The following is a 25,585-nucleotide window of genomic DNA, read 5'->3' as shown; positions in this document are numbered from 1 at the left end:
GGAAAAGAAGAAAAAAACCCTCACTGTGCATCTTTTTCATGCAGAGCACCACTAGTAGATAACAAGCAAAAAAAAAGAAGATGTGTCAAAACACTTCTGGCTCCACTGGCTTGATTACATTGCAAATTTGGCCCACCCTTAAATTCCCACCTAATTATCCCGAGCGGTGCAATTTCTCTGTCCCTTGTTGCAACAACGACCTCTTTCTTTCTGCTCTCCTCCTTTTTCTATTTTGCAGATTGTGATTGCGCTGGAAACTGTGCGACCTGTCTGCAGCTCGGACCGCTCTCTCTCGCTCTCGCTCTCGCTCTCTCTCGCTCTCGCTCTCTCTCTCTTTCTTTCTGCAGCTACATGGTGGATAATCGCGGTTCATCCAAGCAGAACACCGTGGAGAGATTCAGCGTATGTGCTCACTTGGCCTGCTGACAAACATACGTATTCTATTTTCGCCCCCCAAAAAGTTATACAGCCCAGAGGGGAAAGTTTTTCACAACACACACACACACACACACACGTCGTGGAAGATGTACGACACCATCGCCTCTGAGAGACGGTCGACTCTCAATTTACCTGCATTCATGTGCGATTTATAATGGAGCAATAATTTACCCAGAAAGCAGTGCACACACGTTGTTGTGGGAATCTTTCCTCGAACACTGTCCACAAATCTTTTTAAGCAGCTTTACTTGGAAAGCACAGAGGGATGGCATTGGGGTGGGGGGGTGGGGTCCAGCCTCCCCTTGGTTCTCTTGTTTAAATAAACACGGGGGGAGTTAGTGCTAATGAAAAGCAATCAATATGCAAGTTTAATAACCCCACAATAAATCGCGAGCGGGAGCAGGGGTAATGAAGGAGGTGAGGGGGGGGGAGTTTGGCCTGTGCAGGAAATGACTGGGAGAAAGCCTGAGGGAGGGGGAAGAGAGAAAGACTTTGGGTTGTTCCACGTCGGAGCTGCAACAGTACAAAGACCCCTCAGTGCTTTTAAAGCAACTTCTCTTTTTACTGTACCGTCCCTTTGCTGTTTGAAATGAAATTAGAGGCACGTTAGGGCTTTTTTTTCAACTTCATTACCCCAAACTCGGTTCAGGGTATTAACACTCGAGCAGCTCACACTCTTGCCATCTCTCTTTCATTCCCCTCTGGGCTTTGCACTCGTCTTTTTCTTTTCTTTCTTCCTCCTCTTTTCAGGAGGCAACTTGTCCCCCCCCCCCTGCTCTCGTCACCGAAAAAAGTTTCCCATCTGCTTCCGATTACCTTTGGCTGCAGTTGGTTTGCCGCCAGCCATCTGGGCCAGTGTGGCGTCTCCTCCGCTCTCGCTCCCCTCGCCCCAGACTGCTCTGAGGGAGGGATGCAGGGGAGAGAGGGGAGCCAGGGACAGGAGTGAGCTGGGTGGGCAGACTTTACTGGAGGATAGTGAGGGCCCTTTTTTTTCTCTTCTCATTGACACTGCAACCCAAAGCCAGGAAACTCAAGAAGTTCACCCATGAAACCGTGACTCCTGATCCTGGCTCTGCTCTGTTGTTATAATGGGCGCTGTGGGTCAGAGGAAGTCATTTTCCGTTGTTATTATGAAGCAGACTCGTTCTATGTTGGTCTCTAAGTATAAAAAAATGAAAAGGAAGGAAAAGAGCTCAGTTAAATGTAACCTAAGGTTTATTTACATCAAGGCCAGTCTAACAAGTAGTCTGGGAAATGATCAAAGTTCCTCTTTCCAGGATCTAAACCTTTGATGTGTAGTTGACTGTTGCCTCTAAATGATCATCCTCATCTCTTGTTATTCAAAAGCACCTCTGGCAGCAGGATTTTAACACGTCTTTAGAGAATGAATTGCACCAATCTGTTCACCAATCTCACAGCCAGAAGGTTCTGTGTGTTCTGAGTTTGCATGTTCTCCCTGTGTCTGCCTGGGTTTCCTCCTGGTGCTCTGGCTTGCTCCCACGTCCAAAGACCTGCAGTCTGCGGTTAATTGGAGACTCTAAATTGACCATAGGCTGGCGACCTGTCCAGGGTGTACTCTCGCCCAATGTCAGCTGGGATGGATCCACCCCCCCTCGGCGACCCTAAGCGGTTTAGATAATGGATGTTTGGTTGTTTAGATTTGATATTGAGGTTTTCCTGCTCATTGTTGGAAGTCTTGCACGATCAGCTACTGTTGATACAGAGCTAAGTCACTGCTTGAGATCCTCATTGGTTTCTCGTCACTGACAGTTAACTGTTTTTATTGTTTTTAATGATCATCTTATCTCATTTCAACTTTAGGTTTGTGATTTTCCGGTAATTTAGAAACAGTGTCGCTGTTACATAAAATCTTAGGGATCATATCAAGACTGTTTATATATAATCTATATAAGTAAAAAAAAAAGACTTATTCAGAAATGTTTTGGCACAAACTCACCAAAAATTACTCAGCATTATTCAGGCTATAATCATTACAGGACTCTAAACTTAGTCTCAGATGTAAACAAGCTTCATATAGACACTCAAACTGTCCGTCTGTGACCCTGGACACCAGCCAATTAGAGAGCTGTACGGTCAGGCAGCCGGCCAGCGAGTCACTCAGCCATACAGCCAACCATCACAGTCAGCCAGCGTAGCGGTGATGGCAACCTGCTGCTCCTCTCAAATTGGCTCATTTTACCCCCAGAGCCTCTGACATAATACTCACTTCAAGCCCTGTTTGGGCATTAAGCAGCAGCTCTTTACAAGATCAATGGCTTCTTTTGTGTTTGAACTCTTTCCGGTGGGCAGGCAGCTTAGAGAGCGGGGGCCTCAGGGGCCCCAGGTTGGGACCTGCTGTTGTCTCTGGTCTTCAGAGTGAAAGACAGGGTGTTTGCCCTCCGCCAAAGACAAGATTGATTAGCTGAGGGAATAATGCAGGACTGGGCGGCCCTTCACTGGATCCCGAATGTGACCTGGGTATTTGTTAGACTGGGAACTGCATGGGTCAAAGAGATCTCATGCTCTCTCTCTCTCTGCCTGTGTTTCACTGTGTCTCTCTCCTCCCTTTTACCCCCTTTCCTCGATGAACTGCTCCTCACTGAACAGTTTCTCCTCCGCAGGGCAAAGAGAGGAGACTAAACCCACCAGAGCCCCTTGGGAGATCCGTCAAGGCTTTTTCCACGTCTATGAGGACTTTTCTCCGGACTCCGTCCCCACTCACTGATCGACACGCTGCAGAGGCTGCTATGTCCGTGTGAACTCTCAGCTCCTCCTGCAGCCATGGCCCAACAGAGCGCTGAGCTGTCCCACTGCTAGGCGACGGGGCAATCCGAGAGGGCAGGAGACATGTTGGGACAGAGGCCCGGAAACCACTGCACTGAATTCAGTTACTATAGCAACTACTGTAGTAACCATGGAAATGCTACGGAGGACTGGTCTGGTCTGCACTGTCATCGTCGTCATGGTTGCCACCGAGGTCGCAGGAGGTCACAGGGATGAGTTTGCTCAATCTCAAGGTGAGAGGAGGCGATTGTGATTTGTAGTTTTTTCTGTGTGTGATTGTGATTTTCCACTGCGTGTGCGTGTGTATGTGCAACTGTTTTATCACTGCAAGGTAAAAGGACACAGGAAGAGAGCGTTACAGGTCGGTCACTGTCGGCCCTGCAGCCGGGCTCGATGCGGCTGTTCCCTGCTGTGAGGCTGCAGTGGAAAAACATGTCTAAAACAGACAAACCCTGTAATAACTGCTGCTTCTATACCAGAACATCAACTCTGGTGAGGAGTTCAGCTCTGTAAGACTGACTTAGACCAAGAAATCCTGTTTGAAACGAGATAATAAATCTGTGTTTAACCCGTCTTTGATTCATTTTGGATCGGACAGAGTGGATGAAACCCTCAAAGCAAGTTTTTGATTGACGGGTCAGTGTACGTTCCAACATTCACCCGACTTAAACTTCCATCATGAGCTCCGGGTAGTGGCTAAAACGCGCACATACAAGTGGTCAAAATGGGTTTCCTACTCCAGGTGACTGGGTTCAGCTCGGACATCCGGAGGGAGCCCGGAGTGGAGGCGGTGCTCCTCTGTGTCGAAAAAGAGCCAGTTTGGGTGGTTTGGACATGTGAGGTTTGAGGTTTGGAGGTTTTCTGGGCTTGTGCAACTGGTTGGAGGCCTCAGGGTAGATGTTGGTGGGGAGAGGAAAGAAAATGAATGGACTTGAGGAAAATATTGTGGTATAGTAAACAGAGTGAGAGACTTGTCTCTATAATAGCTGAATTTGCCTAATCCGGCTAAAAACTAATACAAGTCAACATACTTCATCATAGTTGTAAAAATATCTTCTATTATGTGATCTTACTGTCATAGAAATGTGTGTTCACCCTTTCCCACTAAACTCTGAGCCGTGTCAGGTTTCCCACCTTATTCTAAAGCCAGGCTGCATAACACAGGTTCAATTTTTCAAACCAATCACAAATTCTAGTTGGGAGAAGAGTTTCAGAGACCTTTTGGATTAAACGCACGAGTAAAACTACTTGGCTCTTTGAGGCCTGTATAAGTAATTGGGAAACACCTCTGGTTTACGGTCTGTGATTGTCTTGGCTGCTTTAATTACTTTCAGTCGTTCGAGGAAAAGTACTTAAATGTATTTGAAGGTCGAGGTGCCCAGTGTGAAATCTGTTCCTCATTTCTGTAAGGGGAATAAAAACCCTCTCTTAATACCATTTTTTAAAATTTGTGTTTAATGAGAATATGTGATTATAAATTAATCTTAACGATCACCATGTGTTCCTTGGTTAGTGTAATTGTTTTTATATGTAATTCCCATGCACAAAGCTCAGATGGTAAAAAGTTGGGTGAAACGAGGTGTCAGACCGGCTGAGCTGCTCTGCAGGTCTGCAGGTCACATGAACTTGAACTCTGCTTCCACAAATTATGTTGCTGTGGCACAGACACGTGCCTGACCCCCCCCCCCACCCCCTCCTCACCTCACAGTGTCTGTGTCAGTCTCACTTACGCACTGAGGCTGAAGCGACTGAAATCTCCTGAAGGCAAAGACATAAATTCCCTGAGTGTCAGAGTCTCGTCACCCAGAACAAAGCAGTGATTGTGTATTTCCTAAACTTAACCTTTGACCCCTCACTGCCATCTATCTCCAATAGTCTGTCACACTGCTTCCTTTAAATAACCCACCCCTCAAGCACTCACGTAGCTAAGGAGACCTAAGGACATTTCATATAGACACTTAAAGCTGAACGGCTCAACGGGTGATGATGATGAAGCAGCTTGAAATCTGGATATTTTCTTCAGGAGTTGGTGGAGACCAAAACAAAGCTTGTAGGAACGTGAATATCGGACTTACATTCATCAGATGACCAGAGACGTGACTTCAAATCAAAAATAATGATACCAGAGTCAAAAGATTGCTCCATAGCAACGACAGTCATCTTTGTTGGCAATGAAATTGATTTTCTGAGCAAGCATCTTTGTCTACTTTCAGGGTGGGGACGGGGCAGACCTCTCCAAAAGAGCAAATAACATGAGCTCACTGATTGGTCTGGTTTCCAGGCTCCTATATGATACATTGACTGCAGACATTAGTGGCACTGAAAGACAGACACAGTCCACTCCAGTATCTGTAGGGTAACGGGGGGCCAGAGCCAGTCCCAGCTGAGAGGCGGGGTACATCCTGCACAGTTAGCCAGTTTGTCGCTAGGCCCAACGCACAGAGAGCATTCACACTCACATTCACACCTATTTAGAAAAACGAAAGCTGTATGTATAGACAAAGTCAGAGTGAAGGTTGTGATACCCACTGTTTCTGGCAGCGTTTGGCCTGAGGTCTGAGGGAGGGACATTTTTCCATCCAGAGTATTTCCTTCCACTATTCTCATATGGTGATAATGAAATCAGGGTGATGCCCTGTTCATGGGTGGATGTATCAGCTTCTCTTCACTCTTCTTTTAGCCAGGGAGTGTCCCCCTTAATTAAGCAAACATGTTTCCATTCTCAGTCTCTCTGTGCGTTATTCTTCGATCCTCTGACTCAGACTCACTGAGCACACTGTATTTTGCACTGTTGGCTACTGCAAAGTTCCCTGTGTGTGTCAAGTTACCACCATTAAGAGGTAAAATATCAGATATGTATTTGAGGTTGTGCTGTTTACAAGCAGACCACACAGGACTAATAGTTGGCAGGGTGCGATGTAAACAATAACACATGTTGTCATATGTTGTGTTTCATTTGTTTTCTTAAAAGACCCAGGCCACACACAGTTATTCTACGAGACATAAATCGAGAAACAGGAATTTTGATAGAAAGCAGTTGGAGCGACTCTTCAAACTCATTCCTCATTTTGCTTTAATAAAAGTTGTAAAACAAAAAAAACGCAATAAAGATGAGATTTTATTTGTGAAAATTACAAGCAAGGCTATAAAACCTGTCTTGTCTTCCAATAAACTGTACACATCCAAATGTGATTAACACAGCAGTTTACATGACGCTTTAAATCTGTCAGCATCAACATCCCGCTGCTGCTCCGAACACTGGTGCTCGAACATCTGGTGTGTATCTGTTACTCTGGGAAACAACGTAAACCATCAGAGGGACAATGACTTGATAATGATTTTACACTTGTAGTATTTGAGTCATCAGTTTGAACTACTACTTGTGTCTCCTCTCTCCTGTGGGAGCAAGAGGATCGAGTTGGAAATCCTGCAGAGAGGATGTGGCTTTTTACCGTCTATTTAAACCTGTAGTTTACAGTTTTTTTTATTAGTCTATTCTGTGTGAGGTCTGATTAATTTCTTCCATATCTACTTTATTAAAACACTCCCTTCATTTTCTCTCCAGGAGTTTTTCCTGTACTTTAAAGGTAATGAAAACCACCTGTCGGATTCACTTTGTGTGGTTTATTAGAGGAGGACGGATGTGTTGTTGGTATTAGGAAGGTGACGCTTCCAAGGACTAGAGCTGACAGCTTGCCTTCAGGTGTCCATTTAAAAAACACTTAAAAAAGATTTTGTTCTCTATTGCACATTCTTAAAAATTGTCATCTGTTTTCCATATTTGTAAGTGGTAGGAATTTTCCATTTCACTGTACTTGCTTAAAATGTGTTTTTATTGTGGATGCTGTTGTTTCTTTGTGAACTATTGCTGCACAACTAATTTCCCCTTGTGGGACAATAAAGATAATCTCACCTCTTTTAGGACTGTAGTCAACCAAGAGAATAATTTTGTTGACTGAAATTATATCTGCTCTTCAACCAACCGATCGCTTGCAGGGGAAAACTAAATTGGCCACAGCCACTCTACCTGTGGGCCTTAATAATAAATACAAATAAAAAGCAAGTATTATATCATATTAAATCACTTTAACCTAATTTATAAACCAAATATAATTTGCTCCATATCTTCTGGGTGTGTGTGAAAACATGTTAGCATAAACCAGTTAGTACTAACTTTAGCCAACACATCACAGGTTTGTGTTGACTGAACATGCCGATGCTATATAGTAGCCACTGCTAGCCCAGATCCTCGGAGTGACTTTTTTCCCATTTATACGTTATCATTGAATTATCTTAGTTTGTTTAACAGTGTTTTTCAGAAAACCTGTGCGGCCTCGAGATAAAAACCACTCGGGCTCTCCCACCTTCTTGAACCGTAACCGGAAACGTACGTGTTCAGCTCGAAAATCTAGCGTGAAATGAACATGTGAGAAATAGCAACTTAAACACAAACACGTCACCGTCCATTTTTTTCTTCTCCAGTCTTTTAACTGAAACCGTTTGTATGCAGAGAGTATTTTTTGCTAAATTGCCTCCTGAGTCACGTGAAGGCAGCTTTTCTAATTGTGCCTGCTGTTTCTTGTTTTTTAAAGCTCGGAGTGTTTTTGTATGTCCCGGTGCAGAGCTCTCCGAGTCTGTACCAGGGAACTCTGATCTCTGGGTATTTACTCTCTGTGGGAATGGGCTGCCTCTCCACCAACGGAGGCCAAAGGTTTGATTAAAGAAACAAAAAAAAACAGCTCATTTGCCTGTGACCTTTCCCCATTAGTTAGCTGTGTGTGTTTGGACAATAAATCTCCCCCAGGCCCCGGCACAGACTGGGACAGACAGGAAGTATACAGTTTCAGGGTAACCGTGGCAACGTCCCTTTGGCCTCATGGAGGACTTGGAGCCTCGTCAGCGATCGGCCAAAAAGTCAGCAAGTCCCTTTTCGCCAACTGGGTTACTCTCTCAATAAAAAGAGCTCTATTCAAAGTGGGCGACGCCAAAATCCTCATCTGTGTTTAATTAGATTCAATTGGATTAAGCTGAATTACGTTTTATTAAGTTAAACTGCGATTGTGGTTTAATGCCTTCTTCATTCCTTTCTCACTTTCTCTCTCTCTCTCTCTCTCTCTCTCCTCTCTCTCTCTCTCTCTAGCTGCCTTCCTGTCCAGTCTGGGCCAGTATGAAATCGCCATCCCAGTACGTGTAGGACCTAATGGCGAGACGCTGGAAGCAGAAACGCATCAACACCAACGAAGAAGAAGACGCAGCACTGAAGAAAGGCCTCCTGACTCTGTACTTTGCTTGAATTTTTTGATTTAATTCTTCTTTTCTGTCCGTTTGTCTTACTCAGTTATTAACTCACTTGTTCTGTCTCTAAGCTCTTCTACCAGCTGTCCACATCACGTAACAACTTCATGCTCAACCTGACGCTGCAGGGAGGCCTGCTGTCGCGGCAGTTCAGGGTCGAGTACTGGAAGAGGGGCAGATTAGCCTGGAGTCACCCTTACTCTCCCCACTGCCACTACATAGGACACCTGCAAGACCAGCCGCACTCCAGCAAAGTGGCCCTGAGCAACTGTAACGGCCTGGTAAGACTCAACCCCCCTGGTCTAATCCACACTGAGTGAGGTCAGCAGCAGGAGTGCTGGCTCAGCAAATAAGGGATCAGATGCGCTTGACTCCGACATCAAAGCATAACATTTTAACAAAGCTTGAGTCTTAAAGCCAGTCTTCATCTTCGGCCAAGTCAACCCGTGTGGTTCTCAAAGTGAAATGATCCAGAATGAAAACTTCAGGTGCTTCTCGAGCGAAGCTTAAAGCAAAGATTCTCCCTGAAAGAGGCTCTCTGTTTTATTTCTCATGGATTTTTTTCTTTTTATAGTAAAAAAGGCAAAAGTTGCACCAGCTTTTTAGTCTCTCAGTGATTGGTCAGGTGTGTGGAGACTATTTTAAATCATTTCCGTGCCTCGCATCTCTCCGTCAGCAGCTTTTCACTCCACCTTTGAGTGTGGCCCTTTTGAAATAGCTATAAACACTTCTGCCTTGCGATGTGGTCAGACAGCGCATTGTTTAAACTAACTCTTTTCTAGCATAACCAATGCCCAAAGCTGCTGTCATGAGAAACAGTCATACAAATTGGGTGGCCGGTTTATATTCTCCGACAAAGGAACCTTAGTCTAAACAGTTTAAGTAACAGAAGGAGTTGGGAAAACAATGAAAAACGATAGAAGAGAGCTTAAGCGAACACTGCGTGAACTCCAGAAAATGTCCCAGAAAATTGGTTCTGGACATTTTGTGGAGTTTGCCTTTCACATGTAAAGAAAGCAGCAGGAGATTGTCAGAGTCAAACATGTTCACAACTAGAAGAAAATTGGGGGTGGAGCCTGCAGGAGCCAGGACATACTGTATAAATTTAGAACAAAAGTCTTGTTTGAGAATTTTTGTGTTGGTCCTCCTCGCCAAAAGCTCTTATATGTCATCTTTCAAAGTTGACTGCATCTTCTACGTGTATATAAGATATTTGTCTTCTTCTTCTTTCTTCGTCTGTCGCGTGTTAGAAACGTCATCGACACGCCCACTGTCTCGCTGCGACATTTTCCTGACTCATTTGCATTCTCACTTACAGCCCCTCTGGAAAAATTTCAGGAAAATGTCCAGACTTGAGTGGGTGTCTGGAAACAGCCTGACACTGTGAGACGACACAACAATCACTCCCTTTGAAGCAGACTTTAACATCTGCCTGTAACACACGGTGCATCAAGTTTTAGCACGTTCAAAGGCAGTCTGGGAAATGTAGGATATTATTAACCGAAGCTGTGGTCAACAAGGCAGGTCCCAAGAGGCAGCAAAAAATGAAATAAGGATCTGATTTGAACCGTCTCAGCAGCTTTTCAAAACGTCTTATTTACTTCCAGTTCTACTTCCAATAAAGTCATCTCAGCACACCGCATGTGTCCTCGTCCTTCAGTTGGTTCTGTCTGAATCACTTCAATGGATATTCTGAATCGCAATCCATCATTTTGTTGATGCATCGTTTTTCCTTCGCTCACGACACCGTGTATCTGTGTGTCCTCTCACTCCAAACAGCAGGCCCCGCAATAATAGTTGTATATACAGCTGAAGGATTAGATGTGTTCACAAAGCGTTAATAAGTAGCACACGTAATTACTGTTGGTCAAACCAGCATGAGCACATTCACCAGCGAGCGTGCTGTGTGTCCAGAGGGGCATCACTAACTTTATTATGGGATTAGAGGCACTTTGAAAGCCGCCGCAGTGAGTCGAGGGGAGACACTCGCTTTGACCGAGGCCAACACAGCTGAGCGGAATCAAAGCGAGTGTTAGTGTATCGCTCTCTGCCTCACCCTCTCATGTTTCTCACTCCCGTTCACTCTTTCATGTCTTTGTGTGTGTGTGTGTGTGTGTGTGTGTGTGTGTGTGTGTGTGTGTGTGTGTGTGTGTGTGTGTGTGTGTGTTCATCAGAGGGCTCAATAAGAGGCGCAGTCTTTGTTTGTTGATGCATTGGGAAAACAGAGCAATAGATGATCATGCTAGGCTTGTATCTTTAAATACACTGATCTGTACTTGGTGAATAGTCATTACATGAATATAAACAAACAACGTGTATATTGTTGTGCATTTAAGTCTGTGTCTGTGCCAAAGACTTTGTAGAGAATTTGTCAATGCAAACATTAGGGCTGCAATTTATGTTTATCGATTAACTTGCATATTATTTTTCAGAATTGTTTAGTGTATGAAACATAAAAAAAAAGAATTTGCTGAGTTGAAGGTAAAGTCTTGTTTTGATGATCAAAAGTCTAAAACCTCCCCAAGAAAACTGAAAACAGAGAAAAGAAGCAAATCTTCTCTTTTGAGATTGAAATCATATTTAGATCAGATTTAAAATGTGGTTCTTTCAGAATCCTTTTCGAATGGATCACCACTTTCAATCAAAAGTCATTGGCTTAAGTCCCTGTAGAGAAAAAAAAAAGCTTTTGTCAAAGTCAAGAGAATCTAACAGCTCACATGTAACTGTTACTGTTTTCAAGATTTGATGCATCTAAAACTCGAGAGGTTTTTAATGAAATCTCTTCTGCAGGTTTTCTGACCCATCAGAGGAGATTTGATTTATCTTTACCTGACCTTCACTCTGCTTACTTAACCATATTTGTCAATAATCAGAGTATAAGTGATTGATAGCAGGTTTTAGCCCTTTTCATTGATGGACTGATGTGATTGTATGAACATGTATGTATATTGCACATATTGCCGTTAACTTCACAGGGATAATTAGTTAAGATTTGAACTGTCTTTAATATTTGTGACGTTTTTATCATAGAAATTGTTCCTGTTATTCTATTCTATTCTTTTCTATTCTACAAATCTGTCTCTCTGCAGCAGGGGGTGATTGTTGCGGGGGGAGAGGAGTACCTGATTGAACCCCTTGTCTCATCAGATAACCAGACCAGCAGGACGGAGAGGGGGGAGAGAGCAGAGGGGCGCCCCCATGTGGTTTACAAGCGGTCATCGCTTCGCCATCAGTACAAGGGCCTATCCTGCGGAGTCATTGGTGAGAGGGGGCGATATTCTGGTTTTTAGTAGCAGCAGAAATGTTTGGTCCGAAAACGAACTTTTAACAAACGAAACATCCAACCTTGTAATGTCGTACGTTAGCTCCGCTCTGCAGTCTCGGAAATTGTCTTCATGTGTCATTGGTCGCTTGGTTAAAGTGTTTCATATGGTCATTTATCTCTTGGCAAGTGATGACAAATACAAAATATTCAGTGAATGATTCGGCTGAAGGGCTGCTCTGCTGTTGTGCATTATTTCATTCTGCATGTGTTCAAAATGTGTGGCTGTGTGTCTGGGATCTCTCTCAGATGAAAAGCCGATGAAGGGGGCGTCCTGGTGGCAGCGGACGCTGAAGACGCCCCCTCACCACGTCGGTCGCGGCCAGCTGCCTCTGAAGCGCTCGGTCAGCCGGGAGCGCTACGTGGAGACGTTGGTCGTGGCCGATAAGATGATGGTGGGTTACCACGGTCGCAGGGACATCGAGCAGTACATCCTGGCTGTCATGAATATTGTAAGTTTCACAACACAACAAAGACTCACACGCACAAATGAGTTGAAACGTTACTTTTTTCAGCGTCAGTGGAGTCAGTGGTGGAAGTTTCTCACACATGGTGGAATTATCATAAAACTTAGGGCCAAGTTTCACACGAAAACAAAGCCAGGACGAGAAGATGTGGTAAAAATTATGATTTGTTTTTGCAGATTTTCCTCCATCACCCAGTCACGGTTTGGTGGCTTGGCGTCGTGCAAAACAAATGAACATCTTGGAGTCGAACTAAAAAACATTTTCAATGTGAGATTAAAGGCTCAGTTGGGAAGAACAGAAACGTCTCCTGGGATTAAAATACGTTTCAGTGCGTCTCTACTCACAAGGATTAGTTGGACATAAACTTTGTACATTTAAATGTCAAAAAACCAAATTTTTATCAATAAATCACAACCAGGCTCATTTATTTTCATGAATAATGTTCGAGACAGGAAGGAAAAACAAATGTGTATGTGAGGCCGCATGTTTTAGTCAGACAGGCTCAGGTTGTATGTCATCATCTGCACTATTTCTATCACTGAAGATCACTTCACACACAGTTAATCACTTTAAACCTACACACACACACACACTCACACACGTTAGGAATGTATTTAATGAAGGGTTGTTCAGCTGCTATTGTCACAAAGCAGGTTGCATCCAGACTGGTGCAGAATCACAGAAACCAAACTCTTTAGCGGTTTGCAGCAAAGTGGAGCCAAACTACACCAGACACCAGTAATGACAAGTGTCAGAAAGCAGCCTCAGTGCGAGCAGTGGTTTTACCTTTTATTACTCTCGGTGCTTAAACTCTTTAATAACCTCTGGCACTTGTTGCTGCTGTGGTGGTGCTCTGACTTTACAGCTTGCATACAGACTCTCACACTAGTCTGTTTCATACGGTGTTTGGTTATCATTTAAAATCAATCTCAGCAGGGACACGAGACAGGGATGTTTGCTTTCTCAACAGGAAAATCACAGCTGAATCAGGCTGTTTTCCATTACGCATGCAGTGGACGTTATTCATTCCATTTTCAAGACTGGGATTATGTTTTCTTTAACTTCTCTGTATGAATCTTTATTACCTCCGCCAAGGAAGTTATGTTTTCGTCTGCATTTGTTTGTCTGTCTGTCTGTCTGTCTGTCTGTCTGTCTGTCTGTTATTTAGCAGGATTATGCAAAAACTACCCAACGCATTGCCACCAAACTTGGTGGAAGGATGCGGTACGGGTCAGGAAAGAACACATTCAATTTGTGTGCAGATTCGGATCAGGGGGCAGATCCAGGAATATTATTTGTCACTTTCTTTAACATTACAAGTTAGTATGTTTTTCAACGTTTTCATTGATTTCTCAGGAAACTACAAGGCCACTCAGAAGAGGGCATACCTCCGCCAAGGCCCAACAGTCCCCTTATGAAACCACATTTAAATTCACTTGATCCGGAGTTATATTTGAATCCACTCATAAATATCACAAACAGACAAACAGACGCATACGAAAAATCCAGAGCAAATGTAGTTTTGAAAGGCAACTGTTACTCTTCTGTCAACCTGTCGTCTTGTCTCCACTCTGGTGTAATGTGCTCTCCTGGTGTCTCAGCTGTTTTTAAGACTGGTCTTTTCTTGTTTCCCTGGAGGTCAGGTTGCCAAACTGTTCCAGGATTCTAGCCTGGGGAATGCAGTCAACATAGTGGTGACACGGCTCATCCTGCTCATGGAAGACCAGGTAAATACTCCTCTCCTCTCCTCTCCTCTCCTCCTCTCCTCCTCTCTCCTCTCTCTCCCCCTTCTGAGCAGCATCTATGCACTCTTTGTTTGTGTCAAATTATTGGCTTAAGTGTCTTTTCCTCCACCACTCCCCGGTGGACTGAGTGAGTAAACGCGTCTTGTGGTAATGAAAGGGACAAAGAGGATGTAGGGAGGCGTGGAGGAAGGTGATGGGTGAGGGAAGGCGTTAAAGTCAGGGAATGAGGGGAGTTTTGTACCTGTCAGACAGAACTGCTTTGTGACTGTCTGGCTGGTTCCTGTGGTGTACAGTAACCTCTCTGACCTGCTGTGACTTTAGATTCAGACGCTGATGTAAAACACATCAGCGTCTAAATCTGCTTCACCATTTATAGCACAAGAGAACACCATCACCTCCTTTTTTAACCAGATTCCTCAAGGTCTGGTGATTTTACTAATATGTCCTTGCCACACTGTCAGATGTTCCACCACTTTTGTCCAGACAGAAATTTCCTAACAACCCTCGGATAGACTGAAATAAAAGGGCCACCATGAGGTTGACATTTTTATTTTTTTCATGTGAATGTCTAAGACTCTATATAAATAGGAAAATTCTCAAAAACTGTCAGATTGTCATGAATTATCAAAGAGACATTCATGGTGCTCATTGGATGAATCCCCATGATTTTGGTGATCACCTGATAAAACCTCAAACGCCACCAGCAGGTTAAACTTTTCACTTATCCAGTGCAATGTGTCGACATCTACTACGGATAGATTGGCACAGAATCTGGGGCTTTGTTCCTCCTGTAGACGATTCCATGAATTCTCTCCTGTCTCCTTTTCTGTTTCTGAGTCAGATGCCTTGAGATCAGTTGAATGGATGAGCAATACATTTGGTCAACATGTTCATGTTACCTTCAGGATAGACTTCTGACTGCACAGGAGCATATCAGTGGCGAATTTCATCTCCTGTTCACTTCTATTCTGTGCGAGCGAGGGGGTGTTTTCATAGTGAGTCAAGATGGTTGATGGCTGGTATTAGCTGTTGAACAGCTGTTACTTTACCTCGTGCAACAACAACCACAACCTCAAACAGACTATTGACCACAGAACTAATTTGCGTGTGCACCACATCCTGCACCGCCCGAATTCAGCAGGGGATGATTCGTTATTCTCCTCTGCAGGTGATAATCCTTCCTATTTGCGTATGTGTGGCCGTGCCCTTAGGGGGACACTTCACAGTCCACACTGTGCTTCCTGGGGTCCTCAGAGACACATCTGTCAAGTTTGAAGTTGATCGGATTAGCAATTGTCTAGAAACTTATAGGACAGACAGAGAGAGAGACAGATTTCTGGTTTTATTTGTACCATGCTGATGTAAGCATTTAGCCCAATGTGCAGCTGTGTCCCAATACAGAGGGGCTGTCATGGCCGTGGTCTCCTGTCTTTGGATGATATGAATGAGTGAATGCAGGTTACAGAGGACAGAGACTGAGAGTCCAGCTCATAAAAAGGGCCTGACCTTACCAGCACAGCTCAGGAGATGACGGAGCCTTCTGACTACCTAGACCATGACCTTATTAGCCTGCCACTAACAGCGTGTGGCGAGACAGTGCCGCTGCCTCCATCGTCGTGTTGACCTTTACTGCAATCTGACAGAAGAATCAAACTGGACTGTGGCTTTGAGGTTTCTTCCACAGATATCCTATTAGGGAACATTTATGATTCATACAGCTCATGCCATGCCTCAGATTTAGCTCCGTAATTCACCACTCGGATGTGTTTTCGTCATCTGAGAGAGTAAATAAGTAAATGTTAGGATCATTAGTGGTGGGCACTATTAATGTTGTTATTCTTACTCCGTGGAGCGTTGAGGTTGAGGTCGGGACGCGATCGCGAGGAGTCTGAGTCGAGTGGTGCTTTTAGCTTTCCAGGTCTGAAAACGGCGAGCTGCCCCTAGAAAAGAAAAGCCGGCCAGCAGTGGGCCCAGAAATGAGCGACTGTGGGATGAGGCAATTACTAGTTATGTCACCGCATGCATTCCTGGGTTACGAGTTCTCGCCAGCTGTGGCCAGCGGTGCATTCCCTCCTCTCTTTCCTCTCTCGGCACGCTCATAGTACTAGAAAGCAATTCCACTCTAATCCTCCCTCCACTTCAGCCTCTTTGAGACAGTGGAGGGAAGTTCTTTTTTTTTCAAGCTTTTTAAGTCAGGGAATCCAAATGTTAGAAATGTGGTCTCACCATGTATGACATACGGTCTGATAAAGTCCACTGAAAACCATTTATCTCCAAATATTTGAGACTGAAAACTACCATTTCATGTAAATTGACCAATGGGTAAATTCATTTAATTCTTATATTAAAGAAAACCATCAGATTATCAAAAGAAACCTCAACATTTCTGAGATGCATGGTTTTCACAGAACAGAAAGACTAACATACTGGGGTGGAAAACAAGCCTGAAAGTGCAATACAGGAAGACTGGGGCTGGGTTAAGATAGCATTGTTGGCCTATCGTCTGATAGTCGAAATCTCCTCTTTGTTGACATTGGAATAACCTCACATTATTAAAGTATCTTTGCGAAAACATGAAATTGCTGTAGCCCAGTTGTAATCTCCACTCTGTAGTGTTTTAAGGTTTAAATAAGCAATGCAATTTTCCTGATTTGCCTTGAGTCCATTCCTCTCTTGTCTTCTCCTCCAGCCGACACTGGAGATCAACCACCATGCAGGGAAGTCTTTAGACAGCTTCTGCAAGTGGCAGAAAAACATCCAACACCGGAGCAGCTATGGGAACGCCATTCCAGACAACGGGATCGCACACCACGACACGGCTGTGCTTATCACCAGGTAACAAACACCTATCTCACGTTAGGCCCAAACCAGAAAGGAGTCTTTATGTTTGCTGTAGCCCTTAGTTCTGTGAGAGCTTTATAAATATACAACTCCACCTGACGCTGCAGCTCCTCCACATCGTTGTAGATCAGAATATTTTTAGTTTAGTTTAATATATTAAACAGGGTTTCCCAGCTCTTCTCTTCACACGCCTGCATTTAGTCGTATCCCGGAGAGTTGAGCTGTGTCTTGTCCCGACTGAGGTGACGATAGCTGGGACCGCTCTGCCCAGCTCTCATCTCCATTTTTTTTCTCCGCATCTGGAGAAAAAGAGAGAGAGATCTAAGAAAGAAGCGAGAAACAATTAAAAACAGGTTAAAGAAGATGGCGAGACACCCGGAGAGAGGATGAGACATGGAGCAGAAATCAAATCAAAGCTTCCTTGAACCTGAATGTGACAGCCCTGCTAAACCTTAGTCGTCTAGTCATTCCTCCAACTCCACTCTGTTGCTGATTGTGTTGCAGGGGAAACACACGCAACAATGGCAGACACGTATTAAACAGATAAAACACTGGTGCTATTGACTGAGGAATGTCCATCAGCAAACAGCACAGCCACAGTTTGCTCAGAGTCATCTGATCGGGCTGGGCTGAGCTGCCACAAATACTTTCCTATTCTTCTTTCTAACAGAATGTGGGACCAGCTCGTGTTGCAGGAGGTGAACATTCAAACAGATAAATGTCATTACTGTTTCTTTAGCTGTGGCTGTGGTGGCTTTGTGAGAACGTTTGGGTTTTTTACGATGGCATTCATCAAGCAGAGGATGGAAGCTGTCCAGACAGACGACACCACAGTGGCCGTCCAAGACTTCCTGCTATTGTTCTTTTAAAAACGATATCTGTCCACTATCACTGCCGTCCACTGTCTGTCCCCAACGTCTGCGTGTATATTTGTGAATGCACTGCATTCATTTCGAGTGTGTGTGTTTGTAGGCATACAGTGTGTACGTGTGATTACTGCTAATGAGGCTTTTTGTATGTGTGTGAGATTCAAGTATTAGTTTTAGAAAAGCCTTTCCAAACCACCTCTCCTTCTCGTCTGCAGGTACGACATCTGCATCCAAAAAAACAAGCCATGTGAAACCCTAAGTAACACACACACACACACACACACACACACACACACACACACACACACACACACACACACACACACACACACACACACACACACACACACACACACAAACACACACTTTGAACCTAACTCTGTGTAAATATCTGTCACATTATGGGGGTTTGCAAGTCTCCAAAATGTATTCATAAAAGTTTGTGGTGAAGTTTTCAGATATGGGTTTGGTTAGAGTAATTCTCAAGGAAATGTATTCATTAGTCAATAATAGTCAATGTAATGTCCTCTTGTGTGTGTGTGTGTGTGTGTGTGTGTGTGTGTGTGTGTGTGTTTGTGTGTGTGTCAGGTCTGGCTCCTGTAGGAGGGATGTGTGAGCCGGAGAGGAGCTGCAGCATCAATGAGGACATTGGTCTGGGAACAGCCTTTACTATCGCCCACGAGATAGGACACACGTGAGTTACACACATACACACGCATGAACTTGAACATTTCTTTCAAAGTGACACACGTCCTCCGGTGTTGTGGTGCGGTGCCCGTGTTCTCTCTTCCCTCCGCAGAGAGACAGTCCTCAGATTACACCTCCACATCTCCAAAGACAGTTTATGTAATATCCTGCACCATGAGTCATTTCCATCAGTTGTGAATGTGTTAATAGTTGTATATTTTCTTTTCAGTCACACTATTTATTCGCCAGGGGAATTGGTAACATGTGTGGTTGGAACAGCAGCTGTTTTTTTTCATATCTGGATCTCCTTGGTGATGGTGATTTCCTAAAGCAGCTGCTCTGGATCACTTTGTCGCTGCCTATAAGCTTTATTTCTGATATGAATACATTAAATCAACAAGGATCACTGATTTGATTTCTGTGAAACCACTGTTTGTTTACTCTTCTTTCTCAGAGTGACTGAGTAGAACTCATTTTCATTGTTTGTCCACAGAACAGTGAGTAGTATTAGGTCAGATGGTGGATCCATCAGAGGGTCCTGCCTCCGTAATGATTAACGCAGGTAGCTTTCGAGTGCTGTGACCCCGAAGCTGTCCAGCCAACATGACGGGACATAGTGTGCTCGTGTGTGTGTATTAGTCCGCTTCCCGACTCTCAACACAATGAACAGTCGTTCATAATTGCCATATAAATTGTTTTGACATCTCAGTGCAGGATTAGATTGAATACAGGCCTGTCTGTGGTGCAGAGCACCCACATGAAAAGACAAGACAGTAATGACTCAGCAGAGGAATCTCAGGACATTTATATTTCAGCCTCGAGCAGAGCTACTGAGTGATATCACTGTCTGACATGGATGTTAACATAGACTCTATATCAAGATGGACGGTGTGTCTCCACTTGAACAAAGATGAAGCTATATCCCACATATGGGTGCTGCCATTTGGTGCTTTTGACGTTATTTGGAGCCAGTACTGATTGTGACTATGATTATGTTTTTGATCAACTAATTTCTCAAGAGATGCATTAATTGTTTGGTGAAGAAATAGTATAAATAAAACATCAATAACATTTTTTCATCGTCCTCTCTGGCATCAAATGTCTTGTTTTGTTATTTTGGCTCAGGAGGTAGAGAGGGTCGTCCACTAACCAGAAGGTCGGTGGTTCCATGCTCTTGTCCGCATTCCGAAGATACTGAACCCCAAATTTCCCCCGACAGCCTTATTGACAATTTAGAAAAAGTGTAGTGTATAGCATGGAGGTGTGCGTGAATGGGTGAATGTGACTTGTGCTGTAAAGAACTTTGAGGGTCGGTGGATAAGACTGGGAAATCTTTAAGTCACCGCAATGTGTAAATCAGTCCCTGAATTGATGTCAAGTTGAAAACCAGCAGGACTCTGAGTCCCGGTTTATTGAAGAACAACTGTCCTATGATGCTAATATGATGCTAATATGATGCTAAAATGAACATCTGGTCATATATCATATATTTCTGATGGATAAAGATGAACACATGTAACAGCTGTGGATGTTACTCTGTAATTCGTCTGTGCTTCAGATCCCCCTCAGTTTATCCACAGGGATCCTTTTTTTCCCACTGTCCCCGTCCACAAAGCCTCAAAGTGTTGTCGATGTATCATCATGGGCTTTAGGTTTGGGATGAACCATGACGGGATGGGGAACGCCTGCGGCCCCCGCAGCCAGGAGACCGCCAAGCTGATGGCCGACCACATTACTATGAAAACTAACCCGTTCATCTGGTCGGCCTGTAGCCGGGATTACATCACCAGCTTCCTGGAGTGAGTCAGCCTATCAGAAATCTGCAACACCACAAATCATTTGGTAATTAGAGGTTTCAGAGAGAAGAAGTCACTTGGACGTCAATGTACCATTTTTGATGGTGAGAGAAAACATTGAAGTTACAGATTGAACGTGACAGAAGGCAAATCAACTTAGATTCAATCACCTGCTTGTTCAATGTTACAATAACGTTGTACCAATTAAAACATTACCAGGTATTCTATATTTGACTCTCCCTCCCCTTTCCCCTCTGGTGTAGCTCTGGTATGGGCTCCTGTCTGAACAACGTCCCCCCCAAGCAGGAGTTTGTGTACCCCACCACGGCACCAGGTCAGGCATACGATGCAGACGAACAGTGCCGCTTCCAGTACGGCATGAGATCTCGACAATGTAAATACGCGGTGAGTGACCTGTCCACACTTTTCATTCATCTTTCAGCTTCTTTGTTCTCTATTGACTTGCTCTCCGCCGTCTCTAACTGATAGTTGATGACAAATAGTCTGAAGAGTTTGAATTATTTTTCAGAAGTGGTTGGTGGTGGGTAGATTTGATTTGATTCTGTTATAAACAGTATATGAACATATAGTGACTTTTTTTTTTTACCATATTCAAATACATATCTAACTGAAAAGAAATAAGAAGTATCAAAAAACAAGACACAGACATGCACTGACAAACAAGTATGTATGTACGAAAATGATAACACAATAAAAAAGCTGTTCAGTTGTGTTGAGCTAAAAGTGTAAATTTCTTTAAAAATATAAAATGTATTTAAAGGGTTCTAATAAATAAATACATAAAATAGTTGGCAGATAGGAATTCAGAGTAAGTGTTTATTGTAAATGATATGAATGAGTGAAAGATATGAAGGACCTTGCAGTACCTTCGCTGAACAGCGTCAACTCGAGTGATGGCTCAGAGTGAATGGACATCTGGAACAGCACACGGCTTTATAGACTCATTATTATGGATACTATGTGGTCAGAGCATATGTACCCAATAAAACGTAACCCCATGTGTTATAGACATTGCTGTAGAGGCAGAAGAGAGGAGTCAGCAAATCCGCCCCGTGTCTCTTAGTGTATGTAGAAACACTCTGACAGGTTGTCTGACCATTGTCTTTGTTCTTTCCCTTTTTTATTTTTCTGTCTCTATCGTCTGTATTTTATTCTCCTTTCACTGACACACACACACACACGCAGGAAGTCTGCAGTGAACTATGGTGCATGAGTAAAAGCAACCGTTGCATCACCAGTAGCATTCCTGCTGCAGAGGGAACCATCTGTCAGACCAACACAATAGAGAAAGGGGTGAGTGAACTCTGAAAAACAACTTGTTTAATGCATTAGTCTTTTTAAGGGTTGTCAGTGGTGGAGGTAGGATGGAGGATCTGGAGGCTCCAGTCCCACTGCTAATGTCCTCATCCTGACTCATCTTGGCTGTTGTTTTGTTTGGATCAAATGTTTTCCAATGAAAATATTTGTAAGATGAACTGTTGTAAAAGGAAGAAAAAAAAAAGATCACCCTTGAAAACAAAGTTCTGTTCCTGGAGCTGTGAGCTGTGAGCTTTGCTCTTATTCTTTGTTAGTTTTGTTTTCCCTTCGAGATTAGGACTGATATTAGGATATTTGCTTTCCATAACCTTTTGGGTCAGCGTTTTCCATTATTAAAAATGAAACTCATCCTTTCTTAGATGTGAAGCTGTTATTGGTGCTGTGTGTTCATGAGTGTATTTTACCACAGTGGTGCTACAAGAGGTTGTGTGTGGTGTATGGGACTCGTCCGGAGGGCGTGGACGGAGGCTGGGGCTTGTGGTCGCCCTGGGAGGAGTGCAGCAGGACGTGTGGAGGCGGAGTCTCCTCTTCTATCAGACACTGTGACAGCCCCAGGTACACATCTCAGCTGGGACCAGTCTGAACTGTGGTAATATTATTGTGGTGAAAAACTCGACCTGGTGGATCGACTCATACAACTCAGCTTATTTACACTTATGTCAAACTTAAGTAACTTAAAAGTGAGGATCAGCAAGTACGATAGGTTTTTGAGTGTTGCTCCCTTCTTTCTGTCAGTCATCTTACCGCTGTGTCATTGTGCTACATCGCTGAGGTTATATCAAATCAATCCTAAACCTAGAATTGCGCTCAGTAGAGCATATACTTCAATCACAAAATGACACAGACTCATAAATATCCAGCCTCTAAATATGTCGGATTTTTTTTTTTCAAGATCCATTAATTTTTCCCTGAGAAATATATGAAAATTAATTTTTTTTTAAACGTCCTATCTAGAAAGTGATACAATATTCTAGATAGGAGCTACAATAAGTGACGTATTTACATTTAATTCTGTCGCTAATCTTATTCCAATTGAAACACTCTCTCTCTCTCTCTGTATATATATATATATATATAAATATGTATAATATATATCAAAATGTCTGATATCTGAGTCATCACAAAATTACTAACAGACTTGCTGTTGAATCACAGTCACCAGATTCCTCATCTTGAACTGATTAAAACTAAGAATGAATTGACCCAAATCTGAGGCCTGTGGTCTTTTCTTGTATCATTTCTTTGCGTCATTTGGCTCCGTGATGTTTAAATTTGTTGAAAGTTTAGCAGGAGCAGCCATTTGATGGTGTCTGGCTCTGGCTACCTTCTCAGCTGTTTTTAAAAAAAAAGTTGTTTTCGCGACGGTTTATGATACACAATAAAGCAACAAACATTAGACAGACAAAGGCAGACAAAGCAGCGATCGGGAGCCAGCGCTGTGTGCTGATGTGATGGAGGGTAGATCTTCTTAAATTGTGATCAGATGTGACGGACTGGCCTGATTCTCTCTTTGTTTGGGTGCAGGCCAACCATCGGTGGAAAGTATTGTCTGGGGGAGAGAAAGCGTTTCAGGTCCTGCAATATTGATGTGAGTATCACTGCTCTTCATCCTTTTTATCGTCATTATCATTAATTAGTCAGCACGATGGTCATTGCACTGGCCTCTGCTAGTATGTGTTTGTGATGCATTTTCTGTGTGTATATGACTGTGTGTACGTGTGTGGTTGCGTTACAGGAGTGCCCCGCAGGCTCGCGGGATTTCAGGGAGATGCAGTGCTCCGACTTTGACAGCGTTCCTTTCCGGGGAAAATTTTACACCTGGAAGCCATACAGAGGAGGTGAGTTAGTAAACCTACTGTGTGTGTGTGTGTGTGTGCGTGTGTGTGTGCGCTTGCACATGTGTGTTTGTCTACTGTCTACTACAAATGGCCTCTTTGACCTCTGGATCACTGTCAACCATCGGTTTTATTGGCTCTGTCTGTAGTTACAGCTCTGAACTCCCTGAATTAATTGCTGTGATTTGGAAATGTTGGCCTCCAATGGAGGTTTACAAGACTCCTAATTGGGATGTGAACCAGGGGTAGACCCAGAACTCACTGGAAGGACTGCTTATCCCATCTGGCCCGGGAACACCTCGGGATCCCCCATTAAGTGAGCGTTGAAACCGAAGGGCATCAAAAAGAACAGCGCTCCCTCCCTCTTTCTTTCTTTCTTTCTCTCTCTCTCTCACACACAAACAAACACAATAACCGTCTGTCACAGCCAGATTGAACTTTAGCAGCACAAGGAGAAATCCTACCTACGTCTGTGAGTGACCATTAAAACATCCATAAAGATGTTACGATCCTCAGCCGGTAGGATCCAGCATAAAGATAGATATATACTGTTTTCCCTGTGTGCATTCACACAACAAGCATACATACAAAGTCAGGTAGGTTAAGGAGACTGCTATTTATTCCTGTGTGCAATTTGGTGCAGATCCAAATAAAAATCCAGATCTAGTGAATTAAAATGTGGCTTCATAAGGTCATAAGACTGTTGGACCTTGGTGGAGGAATGCGCTCTACTGAGGGTCATTCCAATTTTAAATTATTTCCATTACATGTTTCGTTGTACTTCTCTCTCTTTCTTTTTCTGTCTCCCTCTTCTTCTCCCTCTGTCTCTCTCTCTCTCTCTCTCTCTCTGTGTGTATGTGTCCATGCGTGCGCAGCGCGAGGAGAAAGTGAAGCAAAGCTGCAGCCTCTCTCCAGTCTGGCTCACAGATGCTGGCTGCAGACAGCCACGCATCCCACAATGCCTTGCAAGAATTCCTTGCTGCTGATGAGCACTACACTGGACGTGAAAGATAAATAGTTTCAACGACATAACTGCCTTTAATCTAGCCCTCCAATAACATAATGGCTTACAGAGATGGCCGGCCAGCCAATTCCAACTTCAGGCAACAAGTGCTCCTTTCATCAAGTCAGCTGATTTTACAATGGAAATCCCTTGCAGCTGTTAAAATAGGAACCGTGCCAGTGACTCTGCCCTGCGTTAAGGCCAGATCACAGCGCCCAGCCCCTTTTCTGTCCTCTGCAGCCCTCTCTCTCTGTCCTCAAAGTCTCATTCCTCCCTTCACTTGTACCTTCTCTCTCAGGGAAAAGCAGCCTCCTTCTCTTCTACCCCCCTGTCCTCTTTCCTCAGGACGCCTCTCCAAACCTTTCTCCCCCTCTTGACTCCTGACTTTTGTTCACCATTATGCAATCTCTTTCTCCATTTGTCTACTTTCTGCCCTGAGACACCAGAACAGAAACAGTCTTTCACTCTCATTAAAAAATTGTTTTGTTTTTTTAAACAAGCTGCTTGGCATTGCTGTTCTCTGTCTAACGGCCTTCACATTCAACCCTCACTCCATACAACATACCCTGCAAGTTATTACTCACTCACACACATACACACACAAACCGTGCTGCAAGCCATGGCTGCCCTGCCAAAGCTAGGCACCATGGGAATTGTATTTTTCCATGGTCTGACCACTTTATCGTTTTCGAGCCCTGCCAGTGCATACTCTCTCTCTCTCTGTCACACTTTCTTTTTCTCCCTCTCCCCCTTCCCAGTACACATTGTACCTGCCTCAGTGCTGCCAGCACAAACAAACACAGCCCAGACTGATGTCAACAGCCTCTCAAATAGTGGAGCTGCTGGCGAGCTGTACAGATGAATGAAGGATATATACCATTTGGCTCGAGAAAACCTTTGTGTGTGTGTGTGTGTGTGTGTCATGGTGAGGACAAAGAAAATATAAGAGTGAAAGGACAAAAAGATGCATGTGCACATCTTTATAAAACCTATAATCAGTTGTCCCTGTTGTAAATTATTGTGCAGCTTATAATGTGCTTTATATGACACGATTGTGTTGTTGAGTTCTTTATCACCACTGCTTCTCAGAGAGACCTTTATTGATGAACTAATCAATAGTCCCTTGTAGAAAATGTCAGTGAGTTTGGAATATGAGTGTCGATTA

General features: G+C 43.7%; 1 protein-coding gene across 3 annotated transcripts in view; it reads left to right on the top strand.

The window, feature by feature from the left end:
* Nucleotides 1–25,585, top strand: part of adamts10 (ADAM metallopeptidase with thrombospondin type 1 motif, 10) — a 41,752-nt gene that overhangs the window by 2,657 nt on the left and 13,510 nt on the right. For 2 of the 3 annotated variants that reach the window (XM_035176916.2, XM_035176915.2), the window contains exons 2-16: nucleotides 3,060–3,455; nucleotides 8,363–8,502; nucleotides 8,589–8,798; nucleotides 11,607–11,778; nucleotides 12,089–12,291; nucleotides 13,950–14,033; nucleotides 16,741–16,886; nucleotides 17,977–18,020; nucleotides 18,350–18,455; nucleotides 20,101–20,247; nucleotides 20,508–20,649; nucleotides 21,451–21,558; nucleotides 21,992–22,137; nucleotides 23,107–23,170; nucleotides 23,318–23,420. In XM_035176916.2, the coding sequence (XP_035032807.2) occupies nucleotides 3,353–3,455; nucleotides 8,363–8,502; nucleotides 8,589–8,798; nucleotides 11,607–11,778; nucleotides 12,089–12,291; nucleotides 13,950–14,033; nucleotides 16,741–16,886; nucleotides 17,977–18,020; nucleotides 18,350–18,455; nucleotides 20,101–20,247; nucleotides 20,508–20,649; nucleotides 21,451–21,558; nucleotides 21,992–22,137; nucleotides 23,107–23,170; nucleotides 23,318–23,420 (1,918 nt within the window). In that variant the 5' untranslated portion in view covers nucleotides 3,060–3,352. Of the gene's footprint in view, nucleotides 1–3,059; nucleotides 3,456–8,362; nucleotides 8,503–8,588; nucleotides 8,799–11,606; nucleotides 11,779–12,088; nucleotides 12,292–13,949; nucleotides 14,034–16,740; nucleotides 16,887–17,976; nucleotides 18,021–18,349; nucleotides 18,456–20,100; nucleotides 20,248–20,507; nucleotides 20,650–21,450; nucleotides 21,559–21,991; nucleotides 22,138–23,106; nucleotides 23,171–23,317; nucleotides 23,421–25,585 lie in introns of those variants that run through there. The other variant, XM_035176917.2, reaches the window with a different exon arrangement.

The sequence above is a fragment of the Hippoglossus stenolepis genome, chromosome 14, assembly GCF_022539355.2.
Source record: "Hippoglossus stenolepis isolate QCI-W04-F060 chromosome 14, HSTE1.2, whole genome shotgun sequence".
In the NCBI taxonomy this organism is placed as follows: Eukaryota; Metazoa; Chordata; class Actinopteri; order Pleuronectiformes; family Pleuronectidae; genus Hippoglossus; species Hippoglossus stenolepis.
The sequence above is the reverse complement of the archived record's forward strand: the minus strand, read 5'-3'. Positions and strand labels throughout refer to the sequence as shown.